Source organism: Aricia agestis, chromosome 12, assembly GCF_905147365.1.
Source record: "Aricia agestis chromosome 12, ilAriAges1.1, whole genome shotgun sequence".
Taxonomy (NCBI): Eukaryota; Metazoa; Arthropoda; class Insecta; order Lepidoptera; family Lycaenidae; genus Aricia; species Aricia agestis.
This window is the reverse complement of record NC_056417.1, coordinates 13,045,814-13,059,110: the sequence shown is the minus strand read 5'-3', so window position 1 is coordinate 13,059,110 and position 13,297 is coordinate 13,045,814. Positions and strand designations below refer to the sequence as shown.

At 39.4% G+C, this 13,297-nt stretch overlaps 1 protein-coding gene across 4 annotated transcripts; it reads right to left on the bottom strand.

Annotated features, from left to right (window-relative positions):
- Window positions 1–34: 34 nt before the first annotated feature.
- LOC121732431 (zinc finger and SCAN domain-containing protein 31-like) lies at window positions 35–12,039 on the bottom strand. 4 transcript variants are annotated; one of them, XM_042122304.1, is made up of 12 exons: window positions 11,980–12,039; window positions 10,149–10,275; window positions 8,839–8,962; window positions 7,679–7,789; window positions 6,708–6,880; window positions 6,210–6,338; window positions 5,325–5,420; window positions 4,779–4,914; window positions 3,968–4,196; window positions 2,494–2,660; window positions 2,215–2,339; window positions 35–986 (listed from the first exon to the last, which is right to left on the bottom strand). In XM_042122304.1, exons 2-12 carry the CDS (start codon window positions 10,257–10,259, stop codon window positions 882–884), a joined length of 1,506 nt encoding a protein of 501 aa, XP_041978238.1. In that variant the 5' UTR covers window positions 10,260–10,275; window positions 11,980–12,039; the 3' UTR covers window positions 35–881. The 4 variants fall into 4 exon arrangements, with proteins under 4 accessions (XP_041978238.1, XP_041978237.1, XP_041978236.1 ...); XM_042122303.1 differs by lacking the exon at window positions 11,980–12,039 and adding an exon at window positions 11,546–11,842; XM_042122302.1 differs by lacking the exon at window positions 11,980–12,039 and adding an exon at window positions 11,263–11,532.
- Window positions 12,040–13,297: the final 1,258 nt, after the last annotated feature.

Sequence of the window (13,297 nt, the reverse complement as noted above, 5' to 3'; positions counted from 1 at the left end):
ATTTGTAGTAGCGCAAGTTTTTTTGATTTGGCTAACTGTGCGCGGTTAAACAACAAATCAGTACTCCTATTTCCGAATTTACCCAGATTTCTAATATTAAAAAAGTGATTGCGCGATTTTATGGCAAAAATAATAATTTAAGAAACTATTGCCGATTAAAATAAAGTTTAGCTTTATCACAGTTGCTATTTTATTTGTTGGGAGATTCGAACGCATTCGCAACTTTCCATGGCTACTTCACGCAGCAGTGTCATGTTTAAATTATTTACTGTCACATTTTTATCGTGTGGCAAACATGCATGATATAGTCGGGTATCAAAGCCTAGCCGATCACGATTTTAACTTCACAATCCGACTAAATAACGTAGGTCAAACATCTACCTGTAAACCAATTTCCCTGTTGGAACTACATAATATTATAAAATTTGCACAGCTAGACATCTTTTACACATTATAAAACAAAGTATCGTTTTACAAAGGACTAGAAGGCGTTTTATTTTATATAACTGTAACTTTCTGAATATAAAAACGCTCACTGATATGAATCGCTTAACGCTACGCTTATGCACGTAAGCTCCACCTGTACATGAAAAAAGTTACCAACTCTAGTTGTGTTTTATTAAATTCGTTTGATTAAACTTTGGGCTCCCACACAAAACTGCAAATTCATGTGAATTCGCATCGCGATGTCATTTTTATTATGAATTTTGTCGCAGATATTTGCGATGCGATGCGAATTCGCAGTTTTGTGTGCCCTTTAACGTCATTAAATTTGGCAGCCACCTTAACAATGCAAATTTTTACCACACACATTTTATACGAATTTTAAATTTTACGAATTTAATATAGGCAAGTTATTGATGTACTTGCCTATATTATATTCATAATATAGGCAATTGCGACTCGTCGCGCGCGCCCGCCGCCAGCGACGACATCACGTGCTGCGGGATGTTGATCTGAACGGGCATGTTCGCCGCCGACGGCACCTGATAGAAAAAAAAGTTATTAGTTACATTCTACTTTCAAATGCTTTAGGACCTTTTGAAAATGGAATAGAGCGTAAACCAATAAATATTTAAATTCTATTTTCAAAATCTATTTTAGGACGTTTTAAAAATGGAACGGAGCGTAACCTACTTATTATTTAAAGGCCACGCACAACTTTCACTGCCGTATCCAGAGACGAATATTAATTAGGTACTTAATTGCAATAAAATTAAGATTTTTCCATACCTAAGCATCATACATTATCTGTTAAAGTTTTCATCAAATAGAAGTAATCATAATTAAATGTCTCTGAGTGCGGCTGTACAATAATATTGAACAATATTTTGTTGAACAACTTATTTGACAATCAAATTGAAAGGCGGGCGTTTAATATCAACCCTAGACGTTCAATAATATTGCACAATACGTGATATTATACAATAAAATTGATCGACTAGGGCGCCGCTTAAACATAAGATATTAAATAGCGTACAAAGTAACAAATGAAATACCTAGTTGATATTTTAATCGGGAGTTTGTACTATCAGAGAAGTTGTTTCTTAGGCAGATGGCTGGCGTACGTAATATGATTGCTTTATGTCAAATCAAGCCAACAGATCACTTATGTACCAAACGAAGTAGATCCGTCAACTGCCGATGAATAAACTTCGATAATACAATGAAATCAAAATATGCTGTTGGCATACGACCTCTTGCGAGCGTATGTGCAGACTAAACAGAAGTAACGAGTGGCCTACTCGTTACTTCTGTTTAGTCTCTCAGAAGAGATCTCGAAATTGATACGTTTGACGTAGTATGTCATATCGGCCGGCACGCGCCGTACTAATGCGTTACTCAGCATTGTGAAACATACTCGCGTACGTTCGTCCGTTTGTTTGAAGTATAGGTACTCCGCGTACGTGTCGTACCACGACACGACGTCGTGTCGTGGGAATCTACGACGCACGTCGTAAAAAACTACGACAGACATCGTAACGTGCTACGGTACACGATGCGTCTTCTTTGAATTTTGAATAACAACTGTCGTGAGATTTTACGACGCCCGTCGTAGATTCCCACGTCGCATCGTGAAAAGACGTCGCGTCGTGGTACGACACGACGTCGTATCGTGTTTCTGTATCCCGGCCCTAAGTTCTGTCTACTCTGGTATATGTCCGTGTGCGTGCATGTGCGCTCGTCCGTATATTATGTGTACAGTATACTCACGTGTATAGTAATCTCGGGCAGCACGGCGGTGCTTTTGTTGATGTCGCTGTGGCCGACTTCTTCGCGCGCGCGCCGCGTGAGATGCGACCGCATGTGCTTGCGCAGGTGGTCCTTGCGGTAGAAACCTGAAGACGACATTCGTTTAGTGAGCAGCTTAAGTGCTTGTTCAGACTTCAGAACCGCGCGGTTTGGACCCGCGCGGTTAAACCGCTCGCAGCGTATTACTATGGCGTTATACTACTATGATCTTGACACCTGGCATCATAACACGGTACGCACCTTTCCCGCACTCGCCGCACAGCTCGGTCTTGACGCCGGAGTGTATAACGGTGTGCAGGTTGAGGTGCTCGCGCCGCTTGAACGCCTTGCCGCAGACGCCGCACCCGTACGGCCGCTCCGGGTTGTGGCCGAGCTTGTGCCGCTCCAGATGCTCCTTGCGCTTCAACCTGATACAATCGTCGGGGTGAGTTCGGACAGTTCGAGTTTCGTGGAGTGATGAGCAAAACAAGACCAAGACAGTCTTGGTTTTGGTATTTCTAATACAGTTTTGGTCTTGGACATAGCCTGTTATCAGACTTGGTTTTGGTTTTTCGACTTTTAGGATAGTCTTGGTCTCGGTCTTGCTTTTTGCAAGACCAAGACTAAGTCTGCAAGACCAATTTTGCTTATCACTCGGTGGTATCAGGAACTACATTCTAAATCCATTGGACCGGGTACCATGATGCGCGTTGGCACACTATTTATATAGCGAGCGACTAAACACGATCTGCTCGTCTTTGACAACTTGGAAAAGTGACATGACATTTAAATGTCATGTCACTTTGCCGGTTGTCAAGATGACAAAAATGTCAAGCTTGAATAGTTATATTATACGGTGCGTAAATATCTTTATTAGTAAAGCTGATCGCACATTTGTCAGCGTCGTCCGCGCCGTACGCGTCGAACGCGTCGAACGCACCACATAGACACACTACACAAAATGCGGTGCGTACGTCATCACCACATTCTTTCATACAACAAATTTTAAAATGCGGCGCGTTTTCGGCGCGTGCGTGCGTGCAAAATATGCGATCACCTTAGGGGTCAATTCAGACCGCAACACGACGCGTAGATGCATTTCTAAATTTGTATGGATTTGGCAGATTTGCGAGACGGTCTGACGCTCACGAAATCTGTCAATTCAGTACAAATTTAGAACTGCATCTACGCGTCGCGTTGCGGTCTGAACTGACCCTAAAGGAGTGAGTACATTGAGACGGGCCGTGCCGGGGCTCAGCGTGCCGGGGCTCATCGCAAAAATCCGCCTCCATACAATTTGTATGGAAGCGGATGCGCGTATCGCAGTTTTTTTTATGAAATAAGGGGGCAAACGAGCAAACGGGTCACCTGATGGAAAGAAACTTCCGTCGCCCATGGACACTCGCGGCATCAGAAGAGCTGCAGGTGCGTTACCGGCCTTTTAAGAGGGAATATAAATCGATCTAGCTAGGAATCATTTTTATTCGTGTTTTATTGAATACCGAGCAAAGCTCGGTCAAATAGCTAGTAATAATTAATTGTTAAATGTCCATTAACAATAATTAAATTAATCGTACTTGCTAAAAAATACGATTGCTAATATTATTGTGCGCAACAATTACTACTAAGTAATTGTTGCGCACAATAATATTAGCAATCGTATTTTTTAGCAAGTACGATTAATTTAATTATACTCACTAGTAATAGTACTCAATAGTACTCAATAGTAACTCACCCCGCCCCACAGATGCCACAAATGAACCTCCTCTCGATCTTGTGCACCGACAGATGCGCCTCCAACTCCCCCTTCTCGGGGAAAGCCATCTGGCACTCTGGGCAGCACCACAAGGGGGTGCCGTCGAGCGCAGTAGTGATGATCACCTGCCCGGGCTTCGGCGCGGCCGGCTTCGGGGGTTTCCTCTTGTATTTCTTCTTCTTCTTGCTCTGTATGTGAATATTTCCATCTGAAAACGACAATTACATATTTTACTAGATGATCCGGTGGACTTTGTATCACCTATCCTAATATAAACCTTCCCTGAACTTTCGTCAATATTCCAAGATTAAAATCTGCCAAATAGGTTCAGCAGTTCTCAAGTTTCAGCGAGAATATAGATAAGTACTGATAAAGCACAGTGGGGCCGAACATCACATTATATTAACAGTGCAAGACTTATCAGTATTATTATAAATCTAAAAGTGTATCTGTTTATAATCTATTTGTTACTTCTTCATCTGCAAACCAATGGTTTAATAACGACTGATTTTGATGAAATTACGTGTTGAGATACTTCAAGCCAAGGACGTAGGACAGTTTTAAACGCAAATATGTGTTACATTTCTGACACGTGAAACGAATTTCAGTTCAACGAATTTGAGGACAACACTCACTCATTTAAAACTAGAGTGAAGAGGTAGTCAAAGATATAGATGGAGAAAGATAAACAGACATTTTTTGAAAAGAAGCTTAAAAAGCTTAAAATGAATAAATACTTAAAAAACGTACTTTCCCATTTACTTTCATAGTATACATTTTTAGTACTCACCTTCGTCGACTATAGCTTCGGTTATGTTGTCTTTCCTGTCCTCGTCCATGGCGTTGTCGACAGCTTCGTCCTTCTTTATATCAGCCGGGTTCAGACGGAGAAACTGCTGCAGTGATGGCGGCAGCTGCTGCGCTTGCTGTGGGCAATGCTAACTTCAATATCCGGTATAGAGTTTATAGTCCGCAAAAAATCGTAATCATAGTACCACAAATTCTTCAGCTTTATAACTTATAGCTTCAGGTTATGTCAAACCCAGCTGAATGTTGACGACTAACATTGAATTGATATAAACCGACTCAATGACGTAGGCCACCTGCCTTAGAATCAATTTGTTCGTACCCAGGGGCGTAGCTACCGCCGTATATGCCGTATCAATTATACGGGGTCCCCGGGCCACAGAGGCACCCAATGTGCTTTAGGGAAAATTAAGAGACACTTTTATTAAATTCACAAAATATGTGAAAAGTAAAAAAGGCAAGGAGGCAAGGGCCCCCAAACATATTTTATATGGGGCCCCGCTGAGGAAATTTACGCTTCTGTTCGTACCTGCGGCGCGAGGGAGTTGAGATATTTGACGAGGTCTGGCGACGGGTTGTCGATTTGCCACTGTACGTCGCTTGTTTCCGTGCCTTGTGAACTTTCCTGCAACAAAGTAGGTAGCTTGCTTTACTGCCTTTAAGATGAAAGTTTGCTTTTTTTTTCAATAGTTTGAGTTGTATGGGCTTTTCACCCAAATCTTTTTTCTACCGCTTTTGTAATAATTTGTTAGCTAACAAGGTTTGTCCCAGCCCCAGTATGGTAGCCAGCAGATCCGACATTTTCCGATTTCTTTGGGTATGATGCTTCACCTTTTGCCTTTAGATGTTGTGGCTTTGGCTTGGTGGAGGGGGGGTCATTCAAACTGGGTGGAGTTTCAAGGATGTTAAGAAGATATCGCTCTGTGACGAACCTAGGACCTGCCAGCCAGTGGGGGCGCCAGACCCATGTCTTCCATAGAGTTGCCATGTGTGAAGAAGTGGGTGAAGTTATTGGGGGGACAAGGCCTGTCAACTCCACCGACCTGTCTGGGTTCCACACTTAAATTATAACATACACTAATGTTAGTATTTAAGGTAATATTTAACTCTATGTTAGTAGTGGTAACTGGTAAACATTTTGTTGTTTCATATTTTATTTTGCCGATCTCTGAGGACTGAATATTCGGCCAAGGACTTGGTGGACAGAAATGACCTTGGTGGCCAATTTTGTTAAAAAAAGTTTGCTTTATATACACACTTAATTGAACTAAAAATTTAATTTTTATATTGTAACACATACTTTTAAAAAATCAACAATCGGGAAATACATTACAATTGACATTGAACACACTTACATACAAACTTTTCTGTTTATAATGTAAGTATGATTTTTACTATTTTTAAGAGTACTTACATCCTCAATACACACTTCCTCCTTGATGGTAATTTCCGAGTTGTTGTTGTCGGAGCTGGTGTTGTTGTTCAATATTTTCTGTCCGTTCGGCCCACTTATTACAATCTGTTGGTCGGGCGTTATGAACACCTGGGAAATAACATTGGCACCTTAATTACATTTTAGTAGACACTTCGGGGACTAAGTGCTTGTTCGTCTGAAATCATGGATTCGGATCCATATCATCTGCACGGGACACTGGCGATTTCCTTTTTGTCTATAGCGGAAATCGTGCGTGTCCCGTGCAGAAGCCGTGTGGTTAATGTGAATGTTGTTATACAATGCCTTTGTAATGAGCTACGAGCGCTTAAAACGCACGGGTCTAAATCGCGCGGTTCCCGCTTGTGTCTGAACTAGCACTTACACATAGACAGATACATAGTGTGAAACTACTATACATATTGCCATAATATTGTACCAGTCAAATATCGTTAGCAATTAAACAAGTAATTTACTCACTTGATGCACATTTTGTGTAGCTTCCTCCTTAATGTCCTGCTGTCGGTGCTGCATCTGCATCTCCTGGGGCATCGTCAGCAGCTGGAGACCCTCGGGCAGTGACGACGAACCCAGCCCCAGCAGTCCATTGTCGATATTCTCCGGTGAGTATGCTAGCGTCAGTAACGCACTACCTGTAATATGAGATGTTTTTGTAATTATTATTATTGTTAGCCTTTTTGCTGGTACCAACATAATTGTATTTGTGTCATAGCAAAGTTGGCGCGTCGTATTCTAGGTTGGTAATCTGCGTGTCCTGACTCCTGTAACACATAGGCCTTCTTTTTGTAATAGGATAATTTGAAATTACTAGAGATCGCCCAATGGTCGAAATTCGACCTTAGTTTCAACATTAGGACTACTACCTATATTTTATAAAAAATATTGACTATCATTTTTTTTCAACTGTTGTCTCTGGGACTTAGCTGATCTCAGACTGGCCATGTAAGCATTGTCTAATAGTATCTTAGATTCAATAAAAAAAACTATAATCCATTTTCAATTTGTCAACTTGTTGTCAACAGACTTCAACCATAAAATATAAAAGAGTATAATTTGTATGTATAGGCCTGTCACTCAAAAATCTGTCATTTCTCATGTGTGTGTGTTGTAGTGTGTGTAATGTTTTATTTGTTAAAAAAATGTATGATAAAAGCATAATTTCAAAATAATATTAGTTCGATGCAATCCTTCACCATATAAACTATAACTGTGCAAAATTTCGTGCACCTACGTTTCCCCATTTTTCGTAAAAAGGGTTACAAAGTTTTTCGTTCGCGTATTAATATTATGATGTTATTGCTATGTTTTCACGCTAGACAGCAGCACCAGTAGAGACAGTAATCAAAAACTTTTGTTCGACATTTGACAACATGTCTGTCAGTATTCTGATATGACATAATATGCAACATAATATGGAATAATGATAGTACCTTGTTGGAATCCCTGTATGGGTATCTGCATCTGATATTTGGGCTGCTGCTGCTGCTGGAGCTGTATGTTTGGCCCGAGCACTTGAATCTGTACTGTTGGCTGAGGATCACCTAAAAAGATCAAAGATCAAAGAGTTGCTCACAATTTAGATCAAACAGTAAACAAACGAAGAGTACCTTGCTTACCATTTTTCCTATAAGACGAGCTATAATGGGTTTGAAATTTGAATATAATTGTTCTTTCTTATTTTATTTGGACATATTTTGCTACAAAAAATCTTATCTTAGAGAAAACTTTAATATAATGATGATGTAAATAATAAATCAATATTACAGGTTTATGATGGCTATTAATAAAAATGTATTCATAAAACACCTGTTGTGGGTGTATACATCTAGCAAAAATTATGAAAACATGTCTCATTTATCCTATAGCTACGTCAGTATAACTAAAAATGTCTTATTTTACATTCAACTCTAATATTAATATAAGTACTATCAGAGAAGTTGATTCCTAGGCAGATGTAGACCCTACGTAGTTTGGTCGCGTTACGTCAAACCCAGCCAACAGAATAAATCACAATTAACATTAACGGCCGTTCCCAATATTTGATCTATCTCTGGTTTTGCCCTACTAGAGATAGGAATAGCTCACAATTGACATAAAATATATGTCTCTAATGTCTAATGTGAGCTATTCCTATCTCTAGTAGGGCAAAACCAGAGATAGATCAAATATTAGGAACGGCCGTAAGAGCCTTTAACAGACTACAAACTTTTAGTCAGCCGATAGTTTGACCAAATTGGGGTTTCAGTACATTATTATCGGCCGATAGAAATCGTTTAGTGTGCTCACCTTCATACATCTTCGTAATGATTAAACTTTCAATCAAACTATCGGTATTGGCAGTCTCTTACGGCCGTTCCCAATATTCAATCTATCTCTGGTTTGGCATACAAGTTACAACCGATCGCAGCTAACATTGAATTGACATAAAATGTATGTCTCTAATGTCTAATGTGAGCTATTCCTATCTCTAGTAGGGCAAAACCAGAGATAGATCAAATATTGGGAACGGCCGTTAATTGACATGATCCAACCTCAGAAATGACGTTGGTCTGTCAACTGCCTAGGAATCAATTTCCTCAATGGTACTTACCAGGTTTCGCCCCGGGCAAAGATATAGGCACAGTTATGAGCTGTGGTGTATTCTGCAGGGAGGAGCCGTCAATGGTGCGGACATACTGCATACCCTCACCCATATTGCCTACCATTCCAACCACCTGAAATGGGGATATAATTTTAGGATTAATACTAGAGTAGATTTAATATTACATCCTGATATATATCCATACTTACTAATATTATAAATGCGAAAGTGTGTCTGTCTGTTACCTTTTCATGCCTAAACGGCTGAATCAATTGAGCTGAAATTTGGTACAGAGATACTTTAAGTCCCAGGAAAGGACACTTATCCCGAAAAAATGTACGGTTTCCGCCGCGATAAACTAATTTTGGCGCAACGGAGTTGCGGGCGTCATCTAGTCATTTGTAAAGTCAAAATCATGTTTTAAATAGTAAGGACTAAGACTGGGTTGCACCAGAGGCGTGGGTAAAGTTAAAGTTAAATATGGCGTCCAAACACCCCATATTCTCATACGACATCTGTCAATTTTTCCGGTTATAGTTAAGGTTAAAGTTAAAGTTAGTTGGTGCAATCCAGTCTCACAGTGTTTTCGTTGCAACTCAAATTTTAATGTATAAAACTTGAAATGAAAAGTACAATTTGTATAATATGAATAATGTGTATGTATATGAATAAAATAGGTACTTATGCAATTTAATCCAATATTAAGTTATAGAAAGCAATGAAGTTGCAATGCTTCATAATGTAATTGACTGTCTAAACTTTTAACTTTGTAGTTAATATTCAAGTTTTAAAATCACTATTAATATAACTTTGTTATATTTTGTTATTAAATATGAACGTCAGACTAAATATATATAATTATTGTCTTATTCATCAATCAATAGACAGGAATTTGAAAGTTTCAAGTTATATGTAACATAAACATATACTTAACGTTAGATATCTAACATCCAAGTGAAAGTCAGTTTAGTAGGTCTAATGTTTTATGTTAACCAGACATGAGAAACCATTTTTGTTTCATACTTGTATTCTTTTTTTATACCTCCTTCGTGGGAATCGTAGACACAATAGATTTTCAATTGTTATGCGGCAGCCGGGTGCCGCTTGGGGATTGATGGGTTAAAGTCAGTTGGAGGTTGTTGTGTAATTGAGTAATTATAAAACTAATTACAGTTATTGTATGCATACTAAAGATTTTAATGTATAAATAATATTTAGTGGAATTTGTGCTCACAGTTTCTTACACTACAAAAGGTTTTTCATTTTTGTCTGTAATATGTATTTACAAAGATTTTGTTAGCTACTGAGCTGGTTATTACCTGTGATAGAGAACCATTATTCGAAACATTCTGCTGGATCTTAGTAACAGGCAGCTGACTGCCGGTAGTAACAAAGTGCGTACCGGCAGAACTAAACGCAGCAAAATTCATATCGGAATCTTCCTCACTGAAAACAAATTTTTCTGCTTAAAACTTAAAAGCCCCCATGTTATAAGTTATTTGAGAATTAACATTGTATTCTGCGTATTGTAACTTTTCAACAATAGTCTAGGCATCGGTAATCATAAGACATAATAACTAACTAATATAAGTAAAGTATTCTTCAATAACAGCATAACAATTAAAAGAACCCTACCAAGAGGCATCGTCTCTTGTAGGCATTTTCTGCATGTCACACATTGCACTTCACCACTGAGGTGGGTGTAAAAAACAAAAAAAAAACACTGTCCCACTTGTTTCATTCACGACACGCGTACCCCCACGACCGTCCCACCACTCACGCACGGGACTCCGGGAGTAGGTAGGGCTCATACCACTACCGACCACCAGACGAATCACACTGAGCGACGAGATTGCGTCTTCGAGAAAGTGGGTTAAAGAAAGTTTTTTACGCCCGCCCATACTCGGCCCGCGGGCGACTGTGTATGCTCTAGCGTGGCACCACTTTCTCTTCTGGTACTTTCACAAGTGAGGTGTGGTTTCGGTTCAGTAGCCGTAGCCTGTTTCGTTGGGTAATCTTACGTATAAGTTTATTCGATATTATATTCCCAACACGAAACAGAAACTTTATAGGCACGAGATTTAAAAGAAAAAACCCGTAAAAAGTTGTTGGTCCTACAATATAGGTACCTAGCGGAAAGGTATATTAACTTTATGGTTACGCGTAAACAAGTTTAATTTATAAATACATATCTATTTATAATATTTATTACAAGAAAATTGTTTAAATCAAACATCAGGAAAGTACGGGCCAACTATACAAATTGCGAAATACTATCAAGGTTCTTAAACAAAGAGTTGTACATGCGTTACGCAATTAAATATTTTGGTACGAATCAAAACAACAAAGTAAATCATTTCATAATAATATTATCATTATTCATTGATGCTCGCTTCATTCAAAGGTGCAGACTGCAAGGTTATTCACCCCTACCAGGTCTTTTTGCCCAGCTGAGCGTCCATCACGCGCGATACGCATCCCCACCAAAATCACGGGATCCCCTCCAAGTGCTTCGATACCAAATCACTCCCGCTCCCGACTCCTTCCACCACCGCCAGGGAAATTGTAGAGAGGAGGGGTTGTACGGCCCTCTCGCGCAGCACTCTCGCGACAACGCAGGGACGGCCACGCGCTCCGAGTAACGGTACAGAGTACCGCTCGCTTAGAAATAAGGTCACGGATATTCACACGCACAATATTCTAAATTATTACCTACCTTTGCTACTCGTAGACGATCAAATTTCGGCATTTGTGATTATTATCACTCGAAAAACATTCACCTTTGTATTAACATTCACCAACACAATAAATAAACATTTCCATAAAAGCTACATTTACAACAAATGTTATCCGCCATTACTGTTTTGGCGTTTAGGCACATTTTCATTAGGTGGCGCACTCGTAGCTCTATTCTAATTCGTTCACGCATTTCGTAGACATATTTGATTGGCCAATAGATAAAGTTCACTTTCGTGATTGGATTGTCATCACTTGTATTTATTGCTTTTTGAAATAGGTCATTGATAAATTAATTTAATTCATAAATAAATGAATGCACTTTGATTATAATTTAATTATCAATAACAAATCATGCACATTCACACCAAAAACACAATCAGCGTAAACAAAATACAAATATTAAAACTAAACTATTAATAATTTAATACTGATATTGCTGTCCATTCCTTTGTAGTCTCTCTAAATGCAATTCGAATAGTAACTTATTATTGTAATAGTAACTGCTATCTGTCGAGCTCATTCCTGGATCATAGCTAGGTCTCCTTTCCGATTCTATTGAGGAACACGGAGATGCAATCCCATTTTCACTTGGTCCATTGCTTTGATTTGAATCAGATGAATGACTAGTACTTGTGAGATTATTATTTATGTGCAGATTATTTATCCTCTTCGATAAAGGCATAAATTCACAGGTATCATCCTCCCGAAGCCGTTTCCTGAAAAAAAAAAGTATTTTTACTGTACCAATACGCAATATACTCAAATTATTACAAAACGGAATTTTGTATGAGAATACCTATTGTCTGTCATAGCTCTAAATAACAAACTCGCATCGTTTTCAGTATTCGAGTTCACTTCTATACCCGTGTTTTGACCAAAAGTCATTTGTGCCTGTTTTTAAACTAATTTGTCTGTTTATTAGTTATTGAAAATATTGATAGAAAATAAAAATGCTCGAAAATTTCTTTGCTGGCCTGTGTCTAGTGAAAATTTCAATGCTTGCTTTGAAATGTCAAACGAGTGCGGTGTGACACTGACAAGTGACACTTATAATATGACAGCCAGCTGTTCTTTTTTTCACCTGGCAACTATTGAATGGGTAAAAGGGGACCAGACCCCCCACACAGGCGCGTTATTATTATCGGTCGATTCACTCGATAATATCCGTTAATATCGCATTGGTTATTGCGATAATCTGTTTTCAGTACAATTTGTATTAGGAATTAGGATGGTCATGTAGTTACACACTGCTGCGATAATAATGCCGCGCCGTTATTACTAGGACATTGCGTTTCACCGTCCTGCGATATTCCGATAAATGAGTTCTAGAATATTTTGTATCAGGAAGCAAACGACGACACACCGGCTATAATAACCGGCGCTCTTTCATAAGGCTTTTTCGTTTCCACTGAAGCGGAGCGGAGCGGAGCTTAGCGGTGCCCGAATTGACCAATCGTGCTATTCCAGCGGAATGACAGTGAAGATTTCGAGCATTGGTCAATTCGGCACCGCTAAGCTCCGCTTCGCTTCAGTGGAAACGCAGCCTAAGAAATATCGGACGATAAAAACGTACTGTGGTCTGTGTGTAAGGAATCGGGACGCATTCGGCATTATCGCAATACCGCATGCGATATTATCGACCGATAATAACGCGCCTGCGTGGGGGAGCCTTAACTCATTTACTAGCGTGATTGCTAGCGTGAGTAAAAGTGTAAACCAACATCGCGGC

Coding starts and splice junctions, on each gene's coding strand:
- LOC121732431 (XM_042122301.1), bottom strand. CDS start 10,508: ATGTGTGACATGCAGAAAATGCCTACAAGAGACGATGCCTCTTG. Junction 6,881..7,678: donor CATACAGGGATTCCAACAAG/GTACTATCATTA, acceptor CTCATATTACAG/GTAGTGCGTTACTGACGCTA. Junction 2,661..3,967: donor TGTGGCATCTGTGGGGCGGG/GTGAGTTACTAT, acceptor CGATTGTATCAG/GTTGAAGCGCAAGGAGCATC.